Source organism: Vidua chalybeata, chromosome 4, assembly GCF_026979565.1.
Source record: "Vidua chalybeata isolate OUT-0048 chromosome 4, bVidCha1 merged haplotype, whole genome shotgun sequence".
Classification (NCBI taxonomy): domain Eukaryota; kingdom Metazoa; phylum Chordata; class Aves; order Passeriformes; family Viduidae; genus Vidua; species Vidua chalybeata.
The window spans coordinates 57,115,255-57,136,762 of record NC_071533.1 but is presented as its reverse complement, the minus strand read 5'-3'; the positions used below and the strand labels follow the sequence as shown (position 1 = coordinate 57,136,762).

The window sequence follows — 21,508 nt, the reverse complement described above, 5'->3', positions numbered from 1 at the left end:
ATTTAAACCCAGTAGAATAGTCTCTAAAGGTCTACAGACCTGATGTTATTAGTATAAAAGAAGACTGAATCTGTATGATGTAATCTGATATTTTCTGGTTTTGATTGTCAAGGTAACAGTCTGAATGCAAGAGAAGAGAGTAATTATCTAATGTAATTATGACTAATTGCAATGATTTATTTTAATTCAAAGCTCATATTTAGGATTAATACTTCCTCAGTTTATGTGCTGCACGAGCTTGTTACTATTCAAATTTGTATTGTTAACTATTCTGCACATCAACATTATGTGTGATCACTAGACTGCAATGTCTATGGTGACAGATTTGACTGTCAGGACAATGAACAATGAGTTAAAAGCTCCCAAAATAGTGTTCCACAACAGTATTCCATTTATTGAAAACCAGTACTTTTTCACTAAAAACTCAACCTTATGACCAGAATTTGTCTTCTGACACAATGCCAAAAGGCAGTGAAAAGCAGCAGGGAATCACAATGCCCCTTGTACCTGCAATCCAGTTGTGTGAGGAGCAGGACTAAGAACATGTGATTACTTCTCAGTGTGCTTCATAAATTCACTCCCTAAATTCACCCTTTTCACAAAAAGGCCACATTTTTTTTAACAACCCCACCTCAACAGCCACCAAACTGTCCCAGTGATGTTCTTAGCTCTACTTGTAAAATTGTTCAGGTCGCTGTCAGGTCATCAGCACGTTACAACAGGAATACAACTATTTATTCTGAGGCATATATCATGATTAGTTCAGTTAACTTGACCGACCAACAAACAGAAGGAGTAAGCTAACTCTTCTGTTCTCATAAACACTCCACCTTTTTTCTTCCTCTACTCAGGTTGCAATGTTCACAATTCTATATCCAGTCATATTTCTATGAATCCTTGTAAATGTAGTAGAAATGATCAAGAAATGCAGAATCAGTGAAGAGAATAACGCTGGCAGGTAGGTGATCAACACAAAAAGTGTCTCCTTAAGAAAGGAGTGAAAACCCCACTAAACATTCTTTCCTGATGAAGTTTAAGAGGGACAGAAAAGCTGTCACAGAAGTTTACTGCACAAACTGTGTCAGTGTCAGTGATTACAGAAAACCATCCAGATTTTGAAAGAACAAATTAGATTTCTTAAGACTAATAATCAAAAGAAACTGCAGGTTTTGGATGAAGCAGTGTGTGCAACTCAAAACTACACCTCAGAAAGTAACACTTTTTTTAGTCTGAGATAATGTGTGCATGACTACATTGACTTAGGTTTGCTAAATTAAATATACATTGTCCAAGATGCATAACCAGCTTGTGACAGCTACGCAACTGAAAGAAAACTACAAAAAGAACAGAAGAACTCAAAGTTAAATACAGGTATATGGTATGGTATAAGAAAGCCACATTTATGAATGGAAATATTTTAGAACATAAAAAGGATATCTAGAAAGATAGTAAAGAGCTTTAAAAAGCCCACAGGAAAATTACATTGGGATAAGAAACATGGCATTGAAGATACTTGACAGAGCAGTGCAGAGAATCTGAAAAGATTCAAGTAAATCTCAAACATTCTCTCTATAATTTTGTGCCTAAATTCCTTAACTTCTACATGAGCTTCTCATGTTTCAGTCATCTCTTGGTAGATCATCTATCCTGAAGATAGAACCCGATTCACAACCATTTTTCTTTAGTTTTGTTTAAAGAGGTCACATTAATATTGCATGGAAAAATAAGCTTCTAAGAACACACAACATGTACTACTAGAAATACAGAAAATTAATAGTCCATGAACAAAATGTCTGATCAAGCTTTTAACAACTGTGATTCTGTGATATAACAATGAGCACATGTCACACTCTATAATACTCATAGTAAAAAAAGACCTATATATATTTTTAAAGCGTACTGTGTTTTTCCCTTAACAAAACAGAACAGCTGAACTTCAGCATTATCTAAGTGGAAAAGCACCAATCTAAGTCTACTCTGCTTATACCACCAAAAGGATAAAGAGAGATGTCATACTAGGGAAGAAAGTATTTGGGTTGTTTAATGGCAACAATCAGTGTTTGATGACAAGAAGGACTTTGGATTTGCTGACATGTCTGCTGAGCACAGGACTTTCCTACAGACAACTGATTACAAAACTGATCTCTCACTAATTCATAATGAAGTTGGGCTCCTAATGGGAAGGCCTTAGTTGTTTATAGCATTTCAAGAGTTTACCCATTTTGGCAGGAGTTTTATCATCTTTTGTCCCAGATTCTACAGACAAATAGTCAAACATTAATGTCTGAAGGCTGTCTGCTCCAGGCAACAATATATCATTGCTGCATGTTTTGAGATCTTCTGAACAAGTTACCTGATACAGAAAAAAAAAAAAAAAAAAAAAAACAAAAAAACCTGAAACCCACAACCAAATCCCCTCAAACTAGTCTGCAAATTAAAAAATCCATATATTAATTTCTTAAAAAAAAAAATTAATGGGACCAAGAAATTAACTCTCTAATTTGCTCAATAGTCTTAGAAGTTGTTCATAGAGGCCTAAATCAGCTACAATACCAAGAAAGTAGATCATATTGAGGAGTTTGCAATCCAAACAAATGTTACTCCATTTTAAAGACAGCCAGCCAAGAATTCTACAACTTTCTAACAACAAAAGAACATCTGGTTTGGGACCAGGTATAAGAATTATTCCTTAGCTAGACAATTACTGGATACTTCTTTTATTCTTTTCTTCATAAGTTGATATTGAACTCAAAAACCTACAAATATTCAGAAAGCAGACTTGGGATTTTCTTAGTAAAACTCTTCATCTTCCTCCTAAAATCCAAACCAGTTACTTGAATACCTCATAAATTGGTTTCACATGCCCTTTACTATTTTCTTTCTTTTCACTTCCCATAATTTGAACAACTTTAAAGACTTTGCTAAAACCTGAACTGAAGCAATATTCTTAGTAAATTCCTATCCAAGAATACAGAAGTACTTCAGAGAATCACAAAAACAACTGGAAGTTTCGTCTTTCAATAGACAAAACCTCTTTAACCTAGCATTACTGATCTGGCAGATCAACCAAAAGAAAATGCTAAAAGCCAAATGTTCTTTGTGTGAAACTTCACTTAGAAGTCATTCACTCCACTAAGGTGAGGTCATGCCAAGTTTCACTTCTCCCATGATAGAAGTTCCGCTCAAGGAGTATCAAAAGAGATCATCTGCAGAAGGAGCATAAAGCAGGCAAACACTGAATAATATTGTACACATCAAGACAAAGAAGAGATCTGACAAAGTAGAAATTTGAAGGAATTAAAATATCTGCCTAGGGAGATGCCACACAATTGGGCCTGTGATGAAAATATAATAAGACTTTAAGAAGTAATGAGGTGCCAACTTCATTGGACATTTTATTTCAAATGGAAAATAGCTGGTTTGAAAGAAAGCCAAGAGTCCAAAGGATGCACTCAAAATGCTGTTACACTCCATTTCAGTTCTTTAAAATGCAAAAAAGCAAAACATAGACTGAGTAGACAAGTCTGTACAGAAAAAGATTCTACATACCCCAGGTTCAAGGGCATAATAATCTCTCCTGCTACAGCAATTTAAAAGGGACAAAACTAACTTCGCTTTTTTCTCCCACCTATGTGAATAAGAGGTAGTGTCTGACTAATTCTGTCAAAAGCAAGAGAGAGCTGTCACCCTAGCCACACTCAGCTATTCTGACATCCACATACACATACTAAGCCCAAGAAAAATCTATAAAAATTGTAGTTACTGCATTCACAGTAACTTCATTCACATGAACTTAAGGAAGAAAATGAGTATTTCTGCTTTTGTTGACAGTGAGTAAACCACGTAGCGTTCATGAACTAAGCTGACTGGTCATTCACTCATGTACTGCTCTATCTTGATGAATGTCAAAGAACAAGAACAGTCAAAGAATTAATAACCTGCTAAATAGTGTATTTTGACAAGAAGTGTTAGCCTCCAACTTGGATGTATTTGAAGGAGCAGCTTTCATGCAAGAAGATCCCAAATTCCATTTTGCAATCTGCAAAGCACATTCTCTTGCCTAAAATGCCTTTCCCATTGAAAACCAGAAGTGAGAATTTAGGAACAGAAAATATTTCAATGCTTAGAATTCCAGAGAAGGAGACCTGAGGTTGGCATGAAAACAAAGTAGCAGCTCATGGTAAAAAGAAAAATCCAATACAACTTATGAACTGGGATTCGTAAGAATGACACATAATGCAAGAGGACGAAGAGGAATGGCAAGTAGGAAGGGTAGTACTTCATTTAGTGATTCAAGTACGAAAAAGATTAAGGAAAATCAAAAGAATAAAAAAGAAAAACAGCAGAAACATCTATTTCAATAGATAAATAAAAAAATACTTAGGAAACAAAATTAATCCTGAATAATCTGATTCTTCTAGATTTTTTTTGGTCATATTTCATAATACAAAAGACATGCTTTTATTACCTTTCTTTCGAAAGAGTGCATTTAGATAGTTTTCTGCTTGGCATTCAATCTTATCAGTGTTGGACTGGCCCTGAGATGACAGTTCCTCTGTAGGCGTTGACTGTGAAGAACCGAAAACTGATGCACGATCCTAGAAAACATATGAAGATCATAACATCTTTCAGAAGTTAGTCTGCTGGTAGTAAAACATATAATTAAATTACTGAGATATTGAATGGAATAGAACCACTAAAATCAAACTACCTTGAGTCAAAATGCAGAATTAACTTATTTGCAAAATTCAATTCTCTCTTACTTTCATACCAAAAAATTAGTGTTGGGGAGTAATGCTTAATATAATGCTCATACTTACACTGGCTGTTTCTTTGTGTAAATTACAAAAGGAACATTTCTCATCCATAGACCAGTCAGTTAGCTCTTCTGGCTCACAGTCTTAAAGGAAGAAAAGAAATCTAGATGTTTTAAACAAGAAAAAATGGATTTTGAAAATAACACACACTTCCTAAAAGTCTTGTAAATAAATTCCATTACTAATATAATATATATTTATTGGTAGAGTACATTCAGTCATATTCAATTCTTCAGATGTTTTCAAGCTCTTGTCTGGCTTTTACAGCTCAACTTAAAAATAGCAAAGAGTGCCTTCCTTAAAAGAAAAGGTAAACTCATGTAATTCAATTGATTATCTGTCATAATTACGGGAGGCATATGAATGCTGCAAAAAAAGTTCTGAATTGCAGACATCATTCTTTTTAATTGAAGTGTGCAAACTTGTGGTAAACTAAGCTAAGAATTAGGATACGGACTCCCTACCACGTGAGCTAAATGCATTATACTTATAATATTTAATTGATTTGATATCATCACTATAGGTAAATCCAAGCCTTATACTCCCTTGTAGCACTTGATTTATCTAGAAAAGTACCTTTATATGTTTTATCAGAAAACGTACTTTGGTCTAGAGGGAATGCAGGACTTAAACTTACATTGCCTATATCAAGTCCAGTCTTCTAATGAATGGAGACACATAATCTACTTCCTTTAAACAAACTACTAAGCTCCATTTCAAAAATTAAGAGTTTTCAGCCAATACCCTTCTCTTCACAAACACCAGTTACTTTAAAACTTTTCCCAAATCAACTGTGTTAATAGTTAAAATAAAGCTTCTAATTTCTTGTTTAAAATTGCACATGGCAACTTATTCCAGTTTGCTTTTGTGGCAATTTTATTCTTGCACCCATGAACAATAACTAGGTATTTAGCACCCTGATGCATTTACAGAGACTTTCATTGTCCCCTTTACACTTCATTTTGTGACTAATCTAGTCCACCTGGTTTTCCTCATGAGATTCAACTCCATCTCTTCTGCACAAGTCTCACTTGAACATCTGTTTCCTGCACATGGGGACCAAGATCTCATGATGATGTCTTTTACCTTTACACCAGACTTCCCTACACTGCAGGCAGTACTTTTCCTACAGTATCCTAGTTACGCAGCAGCCTTTATTACAACTGCAGTGTTTTGGCAGGTGAATCCAAACATGATTAACTACAACACCAAGGTTTTCTCCATCCTGTTCATTTCCAGTTCATGTGCTTACAACTTAAAGAACTTTTTCACTCCCATTATTAGTTACCAGGTATGTTTCCTCCTTTTCTCCATACCACTAAATTACAGTCAGCTCTGTTTAGGGAGGTTCTTGAGATTATCTGCTTTCAATAGCACATGATGGTAGCCTGATCTTGGCTGGCTGCCAACCCCCCAATCCACTGATGCTCTCACTGCCCCTCTTCAATAGGGCAGGGCTGAGGAAGTAAGATGGTAGGGGAGAAAATGAGGGGGAGAAACTTGAGGGTCAAGATAAAGACAGGGAGATCACTTACCAATTACTGTCACAGGGAAGTCAGACTCGGAGAGAATCAGTTTCATTTATAGTCAATAAAACCAGATTTTCAAAATAAGAAAGAGAAAACTCTAAACCACCTTACCACCCCTTCTTCCCAGGCTTCAGCTTCACTCCTTCATTCCTGACTCTTCTACCTCCTCCCCCACCCCAAACAGTGCAAGGAGGATGGGAAACGGGCTGCTCTCAGTTCATAAAGGTTCCTCTCTGCCACTTCCTTCTCTTTTTTCCCTGGTTCCAGCTTGGGGTTTTTCCCATGGGCTACAGGCCTTCACAAACTGCTCCAGTGTTCTTCCCACAACTGCAGCTTTTCAGGAACTGCTCTAGTACATGTCTTTTCCACAGGGCACAGTCCTTCAGGAAGAGATCATTTCACAAATCCACAGCTCCTGCCCGAAAAGCTGCTCCTGCATGGGCTCCTCTCTATAGGCTGCAATTCCTGACAGAGGCCTGCTCCAGCATGGGATCTCCACAGGCTGCAGCTTCCTTCAGGGCATCTCCACCTGCTCTCCAGTGGGTCCTCCATGGGCTGCAGTGTGGATATCTATTCCAACATGGTCCTCCATGGGCTGCAGGTTCTACATGCTTCACCATGGTCTTCTCCAAGGGCTGCAGGGGAATCTCTGCTCCAGTGACTGGAGCACCTCTCCCCTCTTCCTTCTCTGACCTTGCTGTCTGCAGGGTTGTTTCCCACTGCCCACTGTCCTCCACCCTCTTCCCATAACTGCTGAGCTTTTACATCTTCTCAAAGATATTATTAAAAAGAGTTAGAAAATAAGAAAAAAATTACTCTGAAAAATAAAAGTTCTTCAGTTGAGCACAAATATAATGTAACTCCATATTATTACTTAAATTTAGTTTGCTCAGCTCTAAAATACTGATTTATAACAGAATTCTGTATTATTGTATTATATGCTTTCAGGGGTGCAAACCAGCAATTTTTTACAGGTTGGACAGCTGATGTTTAAAAACAGACATGGTATTTTTCTTGGCTGGACAGTAACAAGAGATAATGAGTCATTTTTGCTGAATTAATCTACCTGTCCCAGCCAATTAGAGCTAGTCCTTTAGGATGTCCACGGCATAAAAACAACACTATTCCTTCACAACAAGTTCATTGTTTTCCTTGCAACCATGAAAATTCTGTTTATGAGTCCTGGGAATCTACACCTAACTCTAGGACAGGCTTTATATTTTCAGAGAAGTTCTTCTGCCTTGGAATCCTGAATTTCCACTGGTAAAAGTCAAACTAGAGAGCAATCCTTGTGTATTGCCAAAAAAGCAAACCTTGAGAAACATCACCTCTACATAACACTAAACCCTGTATTCAAAGCAGTATAAATCACATACAAGACATATTAAGTCTGCCAGTGAGCTAAGCAAAAGTGATATCAGATATATACAAGATATATCAAATGCCAGACAAACAGTCTCAGGTCACCACCACAGGAAACATCCTGATATCAGTATTAAGTTTTTAACTACAGATAGGCAGCCATACTCTCAGAAAAATCAGAGGCACAGACAACACTTTAAGCTGAACAAACTTTCCTTCAGCTGCATTGAATTTAGGATGAGGATCATCTTCCCTCCCCATTTTATCTTGCCTGGGGTCAGATGATGAAAGATTTGCAGACAACCTGTAAGGCTTGCTAGCTCACGAGAAAAAGTTGCTAAGACGGTGCAAACAGCATTTTAATACTAAACACAGTACAGATCATTACTTGAAAACAAAACCCTTTAGCACAAAGCTGTTAAACTTATTTCCATTTATTAAGAATAAAATGGTGAACTTTGACAAAACAGAACTTTTTTCATTTCTTAAGAGGTTCATATCTTTGTTTCCCCAAACCACTTTTCCCAAGAAGTAATGCCAAATTAAGTAAATTAATTCAGACATCTGTAGTACTGAACAGATTCCATGTTTATAACTTAAAATATGAAATATTTGTCTAGTAAATCTAAATACAAAATAGTTTAAAAAATTCAACTCTTACTTACCAGAATTTTCTGATTATTATATAATAATGTCCCAAAAGATTTTCCAGCTATTTGTAACAATTTGGAACATATCACTGCCTTTCTTTTTATACAGCACTACTGCTTCCTAACAAGTACATTAAAACAGCTGAAGTATTTATCAAGTCCTTCGTATTTTTAATTTCATAAAAACTCAAATTCTATTAGATTTGTGTTTCTAATAAAATTTTTCACTACTAGAAATACTCCAAAATAACATAAGGAAAAATCAAAGCTTTTTTCCTGTATAAAGACGATTTTTTTCCTGGCAGAAAAAGAGCATTAAGAGCTGCTTTTTTTCCAACAAGACATAGCTTTTCCTCAGTGGTTAAGAGAATAGAACCCCAGCACATAATCCCCCCTAGAAAAAAGTACACACATATCACCTGATTAGAGGAACAGCTTTTTAACAGTTTAGCTAACTATCCATAAGTAGAATGTAAAGAATAACAATTTATATGTGAATTTACTTAGCTGAAAATGGGTATGAGGAAAGGATTAGAAAGCCCTAAAGATTCAATGACATAAGAAGCCTCAGTTCAGAGCTTGAACCAAGGTCAGATGCCAAGATACAGAACTTGACCCCTTTGCAACTAGAAGCTACAGAATCCAAGCAGTCAGGAAAACAAACTGATGCTGAATAATGGTGACAAGAACCAGTTTAGCAAGTACAAAGTAAATCCTACATATAAAAGAATTTCAAGACACAAAAAAATGTTTACAAGGTATTTGCTTGGAGAAGCGTAATAGTCTAGTAAAACTGAAGTGTACCTTTTAACATTAAGATTTGTCATTACAATTTATTATTTGCTCAAGTAACTTAAGATAATACAACACAATATTTTAATCTATAGATCAAATACTATTTCAGGAAAGAATTAAGGAGGAAATATATCAATCATGTTACATTTTATGCACATTATTGATTTTTTTCATGTCACAATAGATGAAGCCAACAACATAAGAGAATAAAATGTTATTGTATCTAAGCAACATAGATTTCAGCCAATTCTCACCTATTTCTGCACAAGAAAGCTACATAATTTCTTGAGGTATGTTTGAGGAAACACTCTTGCTGCTAATGAGCCATAATACTGCATGTTGACAGTATTAGTTTAGTGGTTATGAGGAAAATAAACAGCCTAAAAGATGCAGTAATTCAGGCACATTGCTTAGAGTTTAAAAACATGAATTCTAATTCTACCAGCCATATTTTTTAACTAAGGCAAATTATTTACTTTGTATCTTAGCTTCATTACCTGTGAAATGAAAAGTGGCACTTATGACAGTGGAAAATTTTGTACAAATTTTATTTGAGAGTTCTGTATTAATCTTCAAAACAAAATTCAGACTTCAAATTAGAAATAGCCCTGCATACTATAATAATGATAAAGTTGACCTCAACTGTACCAGTATAAACCATTTCACATGGCATTACTGAAGTTACAGATACTATATCTATAAAAATAAACCAAAAATAGAGTAAGGTAAGGTAGGCACCCCAACCTACCAGCAGTTCTGGAGCAGTTGGCTCCAGAATTAAAATCAATTTTACAGATGACTCAGACATGGAAATAGGCTTTAATTGTTGAAGAACTCTTGCACATTACTGACAAAAAATTTTCAGAAATTGGGAAAAAAAAAGGTCTGAGATGTTGCATTTTAGATAAACACAAATTTAATTTTCAAGACAAAGTCACAAGGGCATCAAATAGCAAAGCTATGTAAGCAATGGAAGTATCAGATTTTAAATAGGTAAGAAATCTTCAACAGCTTGAGGCAAGTAAGTTAAAGTTAAAACTTTACCCCTGAAACAGTTCAAATACCTGCACACATGAAGTCTAAAGGAGCAATATAAACTTTACAGTGTAGCATATCATGCCCCTTTAACTGCAGCTTAGACTTTGGCCACTACCTCATCAGCTCAGTACTGTCTTCTTACCCAAAAGTAAAACAAAAACAAAAAACAAAAAACAAACAAACAAAACCACAAAAAAACCCACAAAAAAAAACAAAGAAAAGAAAAAAAACCCCACCCCCCCCCCCAAAAAAACCCAAAAAAAAAGAAAAAAAAAGAAAAAGTAAACCCTTTCATACAAAAAATAAAGCTTGAACTACTAATCAGTGTACAGCTCAATACAATACAACGTATTGGAATTACAACCAGAAAAAACCAAAATTCTGTGTTTCCTTTTCAAATGTGCTTGCTTATCACAGCAGATGAGAATACTAGTCATGAAAACAACCTTTAATCCAACTGTACATATTTCTTAAATGTTTCTATGTCTTATTAGTGGCATGCCCAGCTTGAGAAAGGAAAAAATATTCTGAAAGCATCAGCAAAGTAGGATTCCAAATTCCCCCCCCTTCCCCATGAAAATACTGTGTTATTATGATACAGGCCAAGGAACTTGCACATTATCAAGGGGACAAAACCATAACCAAGTTAAAGCAATTGCTCCAAAAGTATTCTAAGCAAAGATATACAGCACATGCCAGTCTGCCTCATGTAGTAGCACTAAATAATGATATGCTTTACAAATTACACTATGAGACAATGAATTGTAAAGAAATGAGATGGAACATTTTTAAGGTCTGATAACAGAAAGAACATTTTTTAAGTCATAAAATGAACTTGGCAAAAATAATTCTTTCAACACTCCAAAGCAAATTTTTGCTGTATGGTACTCACGTTGTCAAATCATTCCATAGTTAACTACGGACTTATGTGTTATTGACAGCTAGTCCAGCAAAACCAAACCCATTTGGACTAATGCTAGGTCTTATAAGGTTAATGGAAAAGATGTGTATATATATATATATATATATATATGCATACACACACATACTTAAACATACTATGACTTTTTATACATATAAAGTACTATAAAAACTAAAAGCTTGGTGTACATATAGTAAAGATGTAAAAAAATATGAATATATAAAAAGCATAAACTTTCTTGACCACTACAAGACCAAACTAGCATCCATTACCTTCCTTTTACCAATTAATGTCAATAGGAAGCTGAGCAGCTTGTCTGCCCTTTCTAATTAATATTCAAAATCAAAAGGAGGAGAGGCACTATTCTAGAAGAGTAAGTCTTTTTCATGAGAGCTTTGCAGAAAAGCTTAGCTTATCCAAATTCCCCTGTATGGGAACAAAACCTAGGCATCATTCTCCCTAGTGTTTTGCTTATGCACAGTATTGACAAGAAAATTAATAAATGAACATTGGAAAGAAAAGCACTGGAAGATTTCCTTTTTCAAATTCAAGATATATATTTAAAACTACTTTTACCTAAAAGAAAAACCAGTAAGTTAAGGTCATTGCACTAACAGCTGGCTCATTTACCTTCAAATAAACTGAGGTCTCTTCGTAGCCTTGGTCCATAAAGCCCTTCTAAAATACTTTCAAAACCTGGAGATAAAAGAAACATTTAAAACAGTAAATCAAAAGTTTCTTAAAAGAAAGCAAATTCCAGATAACTGGCAATAAGTATCCTCAAATTCTAAGAGCAATTCCAAAAATTGTTACATTTATCAAACAAATATTTACTCCTTCCAGGATAGTACTAGTCAATAGCATTAGAAGATAAAAATAAGACAAGGCAACTGCCATCTGCCCACAATCAGCCTATTAAGCCATGCCCCAACAACCTCATTAGACTTAAAATAACTACCACAGAATCCTAAAGGTGGGAGGATTAGCCTCACAGCTCTAAGCAAGTGAAGGAGTTTCTCTCTTAGCCTGAGAATTAGAGTCATGTACAGAAAGAGAGAAAAATGAAAAGAAAAAAAAAAAAAAGAAAACTTCAGAGATCAGAAACTTCTCATGATCTCCTGAAACTACATAATCTGAGCAGGCTAATATTACAAAAAATAGAAAAAATGCAAGCTTCTTTTGCTTCTATACCATGACAGTGCTCTCTAGTCCTCTGCATCCATACAAAAACATTTTAAAATGGAGGATTAGATAAAGCCAATTATTTTACAGATTTACCAGCTAGTCTGTTTAGGTATTTGGTAAAAATTAAATACTTCAATAAGGGTGATGAGACACAGAGCAAATCAGATGATTGATAAATAAATAAAATTTTAAAACCCCAAACATACAAAAAAAAAAAAGCACATGACAACTGATGAAATATGGTGACAATTTACAACATCAATATAACAGAAGTTTTGTTCAATATAGAAAGTTTCCAAGTGCCCCCCTTTCTCCTTCCAAACAATAAGCTTATTTGAAAATAAGAGGATAATTCAAAGCAGCATTTGAAGGTTCTCATTCTTTATACTAAAGGCCTGTCTGTAGCTATTTTGCTAGACCAGAACTTTGCAAGACTATTTTATCATCACACCACATAAAAGATAGCAAAATCTTCAGGAAACAACTTCTATCAACAAAGAACATTCAGAATCACAAAATTTGCTCATCATGCGATGTCTTTTAAGACAACATAACATCCTGTTCCCTCCCCAAAAGTTATATTTACTTTTTGGTTTAGATTGTATGTACACTAGTATAAGGAAGAATAAATATGTACAATATTTGAAGCAGACAAGAGAAGCTATCTTAACACATAGGAGCTGTTCAGTTTGACAGGGCAGGTTTTGTTAAAGTTTCCATTGCAAAGCAATTTTAATATATGGACTATACTGTAAATCAACTATAACCTCTACAAATCTGATATTTGAGCTATAAATGGATTTATATATTTATATCTTGAACTATATGGATTTCATTTTCCACTTTTGTTTGTATTAAATACAGTACCACGAGACAACACAAATTAAATTACAAAACCACTGTCCTCTAACAAATATATATACACACATGTTTTAAACAGCCTACAAGAACTAGAAAGCAAAAAGCCCAAAGCCAAGGCACACACTAAAATTTACCTTAAAGCATCATCCAGAAACTCTTAGATTCAATGTAATATAAATTCACAACATATTAGCATCGCACATATTCCCTGTTCTTCTGGCTTCAAAGAGTTACAGACAAAAAAGGCACGAGAGATGAAGCCTGAAGTTAAGATAGCAATCCTCCAAACACAACAGAGCAGAAATACAACTCACACCATGTGTATTGCCATTAACGTTACACACTGTAAGCCATTTTAAGTCATTTTAGCTAGTTAACATTCTGCCAAGTTACTGTCTCTGGGTAAAGAAATGAATGAAGCAGCACTTGGAGACAACTCTGCTTATTTCAAATGAGCAAACAGCAACCCCTGTTTTTCAGAACTTCATCAATCAAACAACAGGAAGCCTGTTTACCATCCCAGTCAGCACCCAAAACCTCCTTGGTCTTTGGATATCTACCACCCTGTGGAGGGTGGTACTTGTTTCTGCCTTTACTTTTGTTCTTACCTGCCTGCCCTACTACCTTCTCCTGCCTATGCAAAACCAGGAGCACAGAAACCCAGCTCTGTAAACAGCAGTGTGTCAAAGAAAAATGCAACCTCCAAACAGACTTCCATACAGCTTGTATTAAAGATGGAGATGGCAATTAGCACACTGTGGGAGTTGGTTGTTTTTTTTTTTTTTCTTACCCTGAGGAAAGGATACACCAGCCTGCTTCTTTGCTAATTCACCAAACTTAATTCCATCCTACCCATCCAAAGGGCTGTTTTTCTTCCTGAAGTATTACAGAACTTCTCCAAGGAAACACAACAGACTTACTCCACCCAATCATTTGCTTCCTCACCTTTGGACACTGGATGCCTTCTTTTAAAAGAACACTTACTTGTACAACCTAAGAACATCAAGAGAATTTTTTTCCAGACCTTAGGCTAAAAGTTTCCCAGAAAGTACCTATGTTGCTTGCACGCTCCACAAAGTACTGCTGCCTTTCAGCAGAATTGATACAATTTTAGTTTAACCTAAACATGAAAATGTATCTTAGTTTCTAGTACTAATGAATGAATGCTGGCACCATTTCCTAAAATGTAACCATCTGGACACAAGCCCTTCAACCAATCTTAGTTTTTCTTCTTGAGTCAGTATGCTTAACCAAACAGTAGGTAGCAGCTTTGGAACTCTCCAGAACCTGAAGAGCCTACAGAAACTAGTCAGAAATACACTTTGCTTATATTTTTAATGATTCACTAATGGAAAAAAAAAATTGCTTCAAAAAAAATTTACAGAATTTGCTGTCTCATGGTGGTTGATTGCCTATTTGATTCCAAACTGTCTTTCAAAACTGTTACTCATGATCTGACACTTTCTAGCTCCAAACTGAAAAGCAACACTTGGCTCTAGTAACTTGCAATACCCCAAACTGTCAAACTCCCTCTTTCTCTAATAAATTTATTGTATCTTCATGTAGAAATAATCCATTTTCTTTATTGTCTGACACCTTTTAAAATCCAAGACAGGTTCCTCCAACAGTCTTCATAAGTAGAAATTTGTGATAGAGCAAGTCTCCTAACCCAGTTACAAGCTTCCACGATCTGTATTTCTGAATAAAGCTGCAAACAGGGCTTTTTCCCCTATATTAACTCTCCCTCCCACCTTTCCCCCACCACCGATGCTGCTTTCCTCACTCGGGGCTGGGATGGGACAGGAACTCACACGAAGAGGGAGGCTGAAGCTGTGACCTCCAGCAACAGGAAGGGGGCTCTCTTTTTCCATCGGTAGCTATTTGGGTACCGAAAAGGCAAACAGCCCAGGAACAAATTCTATCAGGTTTGGCATATAAGCCATGGATCACAGCAAAGGCCACCAAAAGGAAGGCGACAGTAACTGCAGACCCCCACGGGGCTTCTGCCCAGCAGCTAGACTGGCTGTCTTAGAAGTTCAGCTCTTGCCTCTGGTCCAAATCCAGAATGTTACAGAGAAAGTCTTATGGCTCATGTAGCTGTTGAAGATATCCTCTGTTACCTATCTACCTGGCCACCATGATACTGCTAAAAGTGATCTTCAGCAAACTAAAGGAGCACAGGGGCAATGCCCAATGACACCACGTGTCAATGTAATAAAGAACAGAGCCCAGATGTTGATCCAAGGTGAAGGCTTTCCTAGGGCAAACAAATGTCCCGTGGGATCAACAAGTGACTACATAGCTGCAGGCAGGACTTCAGCTCTTATGACATTAAGATCCTCTAAGAAACAGAGTGCTGGAGAAAGATAGGATCTATTTGATCATGCAAATCATCACTGCCAACAGGCTTGCCTCATAATGAGGTCTTCAAACTATGTTTGTCAGGAAAGTGGAGACTGAAGCCTAGAAAGGAAGAGAATGGCAGAGAGGGCAAATGCACACAAGGACCTTACAGTCCTCCTGAAGTAGTGGCATAAGCAGGGACACACCTTAGGAAACTGTATATGAACCCATTCAGCAGAGGAAGCAAGCACCAGCAATTATACACCAGAGCACGTAACAATCTTACTGGTGAGACAGTTCACACAACTGCAGTGGATGGATACTGGCTTTTAAGAAAGGGGAAGTGAGAAAGTCAAGGCAAGCCCTTAGATTTTTAACTGTCCTGTAGGCCATTCCACACTAAGGCTCCATTTGTTTAAGTTAAAATCTACAGGTCAGGATTAAACCAGGTGAACATCATAGTGAACATCTGTTACAGACTATATAGACTGTCAATCAAGAGTAAGTAGATCAAGTCTTTATAAAACAAAAATACCCCCCAAAAAACATGACACCCCCCCCCCCCCCCAAAAAAAAAGGCTGCATAATGACCAAGACCTATGCTGGAAATGCAACATGCCAGTGCACAAGCAACTCACAGGGATTCTGTGGTGTCTGGAGGACAAACCTGCCTAAGATGATGGACAAGCTCAACAGGGGAGGCACTACCTAGTTGCTACTCATCATTAAGTAAGAGATAACCAGTGATGTAACAGTTAACAGTGGTCTTGGCCACTGCAGCCATGAGATGGAATGCAGGATCCCAAGGGAAGTGAGGGACTTGAATAGCTGAGTAATTTTTTGTGGGCTTAGTAGTACCTGATTTACATCCCTCCCCCAAGATAGGGGGAGCACAGTGGAACTAGAAGTGGGATGCTGTACTGTCTTGTCTAAGCAAGAGAAGTCTCATATGGGCCAAGGTCTAAGGCAAGGTTTTTATTGAGATATCCTACTAACTATTTCATAAAGTCAAAGAAATTGCAAGGTGAAGGGCAATTACCACTACTGAGTGATTAAAAAAAAGCAATACTTTGTAAATAAATTCCAGTATGTTAAGTGTCTCTACCAGTTTACTCAGATTTAAAACAGGATTATTAAGTCCAAAGGAAGCCTTTAGACTGTCTTCACAACTTTTTATTTAGGATGTTAAAGAGAAGCTATCTTTCAGCTGCTCACAAAGCTTAAATCATAAAGTTTTCCATAATGTTTTATCACTGTAACCTATTTAGTGTCTGAAACATCTTGAAGCCTATTTACACATTAGAAAGTGCCACATATGAACAGTGCAGGCTGTAAAATTGTCATGAATAAAACAGAGTAATAATTAAATGGATATAAATGGATATATTCCATGCAATTTTCCAACACAGTGCAACTTATACACACTTAGAGGTACTCAAGTAATATGCAGGGACTCTCCCTCATAACCAGATAGAGCCTTTCTTCATCCTACTCCTCCGCAGCAGCTGCATGGCTGTGAATTATAAAAGCCTTCTCCATTCAGAAACTCAGAAGCAGCCATGCAGTCCCTGCAACTGTGGAAGCAATGGATAGTCTTTGCTGCACTAAGCCTAGACAAAACCACCAGTTGAAGATTTACAGAAATTTTAATGCAAAGTTGGTCTACGTTAATTTTAGACAGATATAGTAATTGAACAGTCATACAGTACAAATAGAGGTCGGAGAGGTTTAGCTATACATTGGCTATGTTTTTTCCAAAAGCTTTATCTCTATAATGTTTCTGAGAGGAAACAGTTACTTTAGCCTCGGAGTTGAATTCAACATCCATCTCCTTGCCTCCCCCCATTGTCTAAGTGAATTGAGACTGCAAATATGTTTTCAAAAAATTTGAATAACTCAGACTATGTGTTAGAAAAATAGCCAAAAAAAGAATAAATATCATGTAATAAATGGAAGCTGACATTCGACTACCACTTTCAAATAAACCACTTGGCAGGTCTGAAGATAGGAGCAGTACTTACTCTACAGCTGGGAAAGGGAACCGAAATATATGCACAGTTGTATTAAAAAGTTTTTGATAGGTTTGGTGCACTCTACATTACATTAAATTCTTGATTCCCCTAACCTTGCATATGGCCATATTAACTCCCAAATTTATATGTTCTTTTCAAATGAAAGTCTATTTCATAAAAGCAGATATATTTCCTTTCCCTTTTGTCTTTTTGTTTCTTTATTAGTAGTTTTTCTCTTCACCTTTCCATGTTTCTGTTTAAGAAGTAATCCAATTCTAGGGCTTTAGCTACAAGGCTTTATTTTTTTTTTTAAGCCTATATTTGGGACGTTTTATTAAAATGTAACCAATTTTAGTTAAAATTTTAACAAAGCATTTTTATTTGTTCTTTTACTCAGTACTAGAACACAATAATACTAAATCTCAAGAGGTGCCTTACAAAACTTGTACAAACTACAATAATGACACCAATGACCTCACAGTAAGCCACCTAAAAAAACCTCTTTCTTATATTTGCTCTCCCCTCCTCTGATCTGCTGCAGCTTTTCCAGTTTAGGAAAGTATAAGGTTTTTATCAGTTCATCTCCTTAAAGATAAAAGTGCAAATACTTCTAAATAAATTCACTTCTGGTTTGATATTTTTCTAAGCCATAAAGACTGTTTTATTCATACCTCTGGGTGCATACCAGAAACAGTAGATTAATGCTCCTTACAGGGATAGAAAAAATTTAAATGAAAGAGGGAGATGCTTATCAAGATTGCTCATCTGATTCATAGTTACTGCTCTACTTTTCATCTGATGTGAAAGGTTACCCTTTAGATGAGATCCTATTGTCCTGTCTATGTTGCTCCATGTGTTAAGGAATTTGGAAGATTCTGGGTACGTGCAAATTAAGTTCTGCTTCCTGTCTTCCAGTATATCATCAGCTAGGCACGTAAGACTGCTGAACACTGCTTTGAAGGACAGGGCATACATATGTATTTCTACTAGAATGAAATGAGACTTTTAGCTTTAAGCACTACAGCCTCTGGAGGCCCTGTAGGAAAAAAGAACCTTGAGGCTCTGTGAAACACAATTTTGTTAACCCACCCAAGAAAGTCAGCAGCAGTGTATATTGAAATCTTCACAACTTCTGTATGCCTAAAAGTTTACTTCCATCACCCTTCACTTTGTGGCTTACTACACCAAGAATCACATCTGAATTATGGCAGTTCAAGTCGTTTTATTGAAGTCCAAACCACTTATTTAGCTTCTTACATAAAATCAGGCCTCACCCCTGTTAAGTAACAAACATCAGCAAGGAAGATTCATGTATCCTCCTTATTTTTTTGAATTCAGTATTCTCAGCAAAGAAAAAAATTAGAAGTTGAAGAAAAAAAATTGCACATTTTATGCAGTGTGGATTTTAGCCCATTAATGTTGCTTTTAAAATCAAAACTAATGTGAAAGTAAGTTCAGAACTGCTCATTTCAATTCTTAAAAGACTGTAGAATTTAATAAATAGTCCTTAAAATGTAATTAGGAAAATCCAAAGAATAAGATTACGTTTAATGAGATTGAGCACTGTACTGCCAGACACAGCACTAAAATTAAACTACCTTCTTTTATATTTTGGTGTGGTAACAGCTACTGTTATTTTAGCCAGTTGTTAAAGGGTCTTGATAACCACTCATGAGTTCATTTTCTGTTTCTGCATTTGCCTCTAAACACTTATCTAGCTGACATATGAATTCTGATCCCATTCTGAAGTCATACAACCTATATTTTGAGCTGGTATTTCTTGATCTACGAGGACTATTACATGATTTGTATGAGGAGTCTCAGAATCACATTGGAAAGAAATTATGGAGAAGTAAGGACTGAAAGACAGATCTTGCACACTGGTTTATGCCCCAGCCAACAACCCAACCTCCTCTACTACCTGCCCCCTTCACCTCATACACACTTTAATTTAAGTAGCAGTAGCTTCATGCCAAGGTATAACACACAAACACAAAGTTCTGAGCTAAAACTTACTGACAAAACTGACATTACCAAGAGAAAAATAAATTCAGTTTCTCCCCACTATCCTTGTAACTATGCCCTGAAAATTGACTCCTTTTGAAAACAGCATGGAATTCAAAATAGTACCATATCTAAATAAAAAACTTCAGTTCTTCTTCTCCCCATTCTGTACATTTTCATGACTGCATTATTTAGCTTGGCCCAGTACAGGAGTATATCTGGAGGAACTTTTGTGGTTTGCCTTACAAAGACAGCTACCTTGGATTAAAACAATCATACCACAGACAGAATTCAGCTTCATTGGTTTTGTCAAATATTAGAACTGCCTTTAATTTTTTCTTTTTAACAAACAGTATATTTTTCCTGTTTGTAATGTCACTACAGAATACCTATTCTTAAAATACATTATTTGATAAAATGTTGGCCAGATTATCAGGTAAACAGCAGCCCTTTTTTTTTGCAGAAAAATTCTTGAGACTTAATTTAGGACAGATTTTGCTTAGGAATGGAGCAGGGCAGGGGCTTCTGTTGCATATGCTGTCTAGCTTGAATCCATTTCTTGCTTACAGCACTAAAAAAGTTCTCATATAATAGAAAATTCTAACATTTAACTTAAAACACTCATTTTCTTTACCATATTGATTCAGTTCCCTGAGCAAACAGGAACCAACATACCAGAGATTCCAAAATGAAAGGGAGGAAATCCTCTATTTAGACTCAAATACAAATTCCAAAGCATAGCTAAAATGATGCTTTTCCTTCTCTGCAAATCATGACTCTAAGAACTAATGCAGCTGAGGACACTGCTGCTGCCAGCAAGACAGGGTGACCAAAACTTGAAGTGAGAGTACAGAATCACATCAGTTCTAACTGCTTACTTTTCACTTAGGATAAAAATCCTTGGTTTCAACTCTCTATGCTGTGCTTTTATTGTGGGCATGAAGACAGTGATGAAATATAGTTTCAGAAAAATACTGCATACATCAAAAGAGCTCGCTGTAACATGAAGCAGTTGCAAGCATTAAGCTGAATACAAAGCAGGAGACTGACACTGGCCATACCTCAGAGGCAGAACAAAAAGAGGAAATGTCGTGCCTCCCCCTCAATTGTTCACAATTTTAAAGAAAAGGGTGGCAGCCAACAGGGGTGGGAGGGGGAAGTTTTTCTAGGTTAAAGAAAGACTGCAATTTGCATCAACTTAGAGTTCAGGTATTTATAAATCACAGCAAGAAAAATGAGGTCCATTAAAAAGGGAAACAGTTCCATTCTCCCAAGTAATCTATGCCAATGTGTCCTTGCAGACTTGTAAACAGGAGAGCCCAACATGATGCCTTTTTCTATACCTTCAGACATTGCCAATGTTAAAAGTATATTTAATGTCTAATGTAGCAGCCAGATATTCTGAGAGACTTGTGTTATTTATAATTTAAAAGGCATAAGGAGGACACTTCAGAAGTGACTATGCTGCTCTGTGGATAAGGAGAGAGAAAAATGCTTCCAAGTGACAGTTAGTAAAACTTAATTTCTGTTCTCTCTAAAAACTCTTTGAACAGTAATCTAATCCCAGCTGCTGCACTGGGGCATTTAAATATGGAATTGGTGTGAATATTGGTGCTCAGACTGAAGCTTATCCTGCCTTTCTTTTTCCAAGACTCTACATCAGAGCTAGATAGATACCAACTGTTACCCAGAACAGTGCTGGCAATAATTTGACCAGTTCATAGCTTGTATCCTTAGAGAAGGAAATTCAGAGGGAGGAAGAGACTCTAAAAGATTACATCCAGCCTGGAAAAATGCTTACAACTTCCTCATTTGGCATCAATTTAAGTGTTTTATAACATGAGGAGAATAACGCCCAAGAGTAAGACAGAGAAACAACTGTCACTTTCAGAAAACCATTTGCCTAAAGCCTGTGTATGTTTCTTAATTATCATTTTAAGATTTACAAGAGGACTAAAACGTTTGGCTATTTTACCTAACAAGTTTACAA

At 36.3% G+C, this 21,508-nt stretch overlaps 1 protein-coding gene across 11 annotated transcripts in view; it reads right to left on the bottom strand.

Annotated features, from left to right (window-relative positions):
- Nucleotides 1-21,508, bottom strand: part of LCORL (ligand dependent nuclear receptor corepressor like) — an 80,593-nt gene that overhangs the window by 44,549 nt on the left and 14,536 nt on the right. For all 11 annotated transcript variants that reach the window (XR_008430454.1, XR_008430453.1, XR_008430455.1 and 8 more), the window contains exons 2-4: nucleotides 11,744-11,809; nucleotides 4,821-4,900; nucleotides 4,469-4,598 (exon numbers count right to left, since the gene is read on the bottom strand). Coding sequence is in view for 8 of the 11 variants with exons in the window: in XM_053940251.1 (XP_053796226.1) it covers nucleotides 4,469-4,598; nucleotides 4,821-4,900; nucleotides 11,744-11,809 (276 nt within the window). In the remaining 3 variants the exon portion in view is untranslated. The remainder of the gene's footprint in view (nucleotides 1-4,468; nucleotides 4,599-4,820; nucleotides 4,901-11,743; nucleotides 11,810-21,508) is intronic.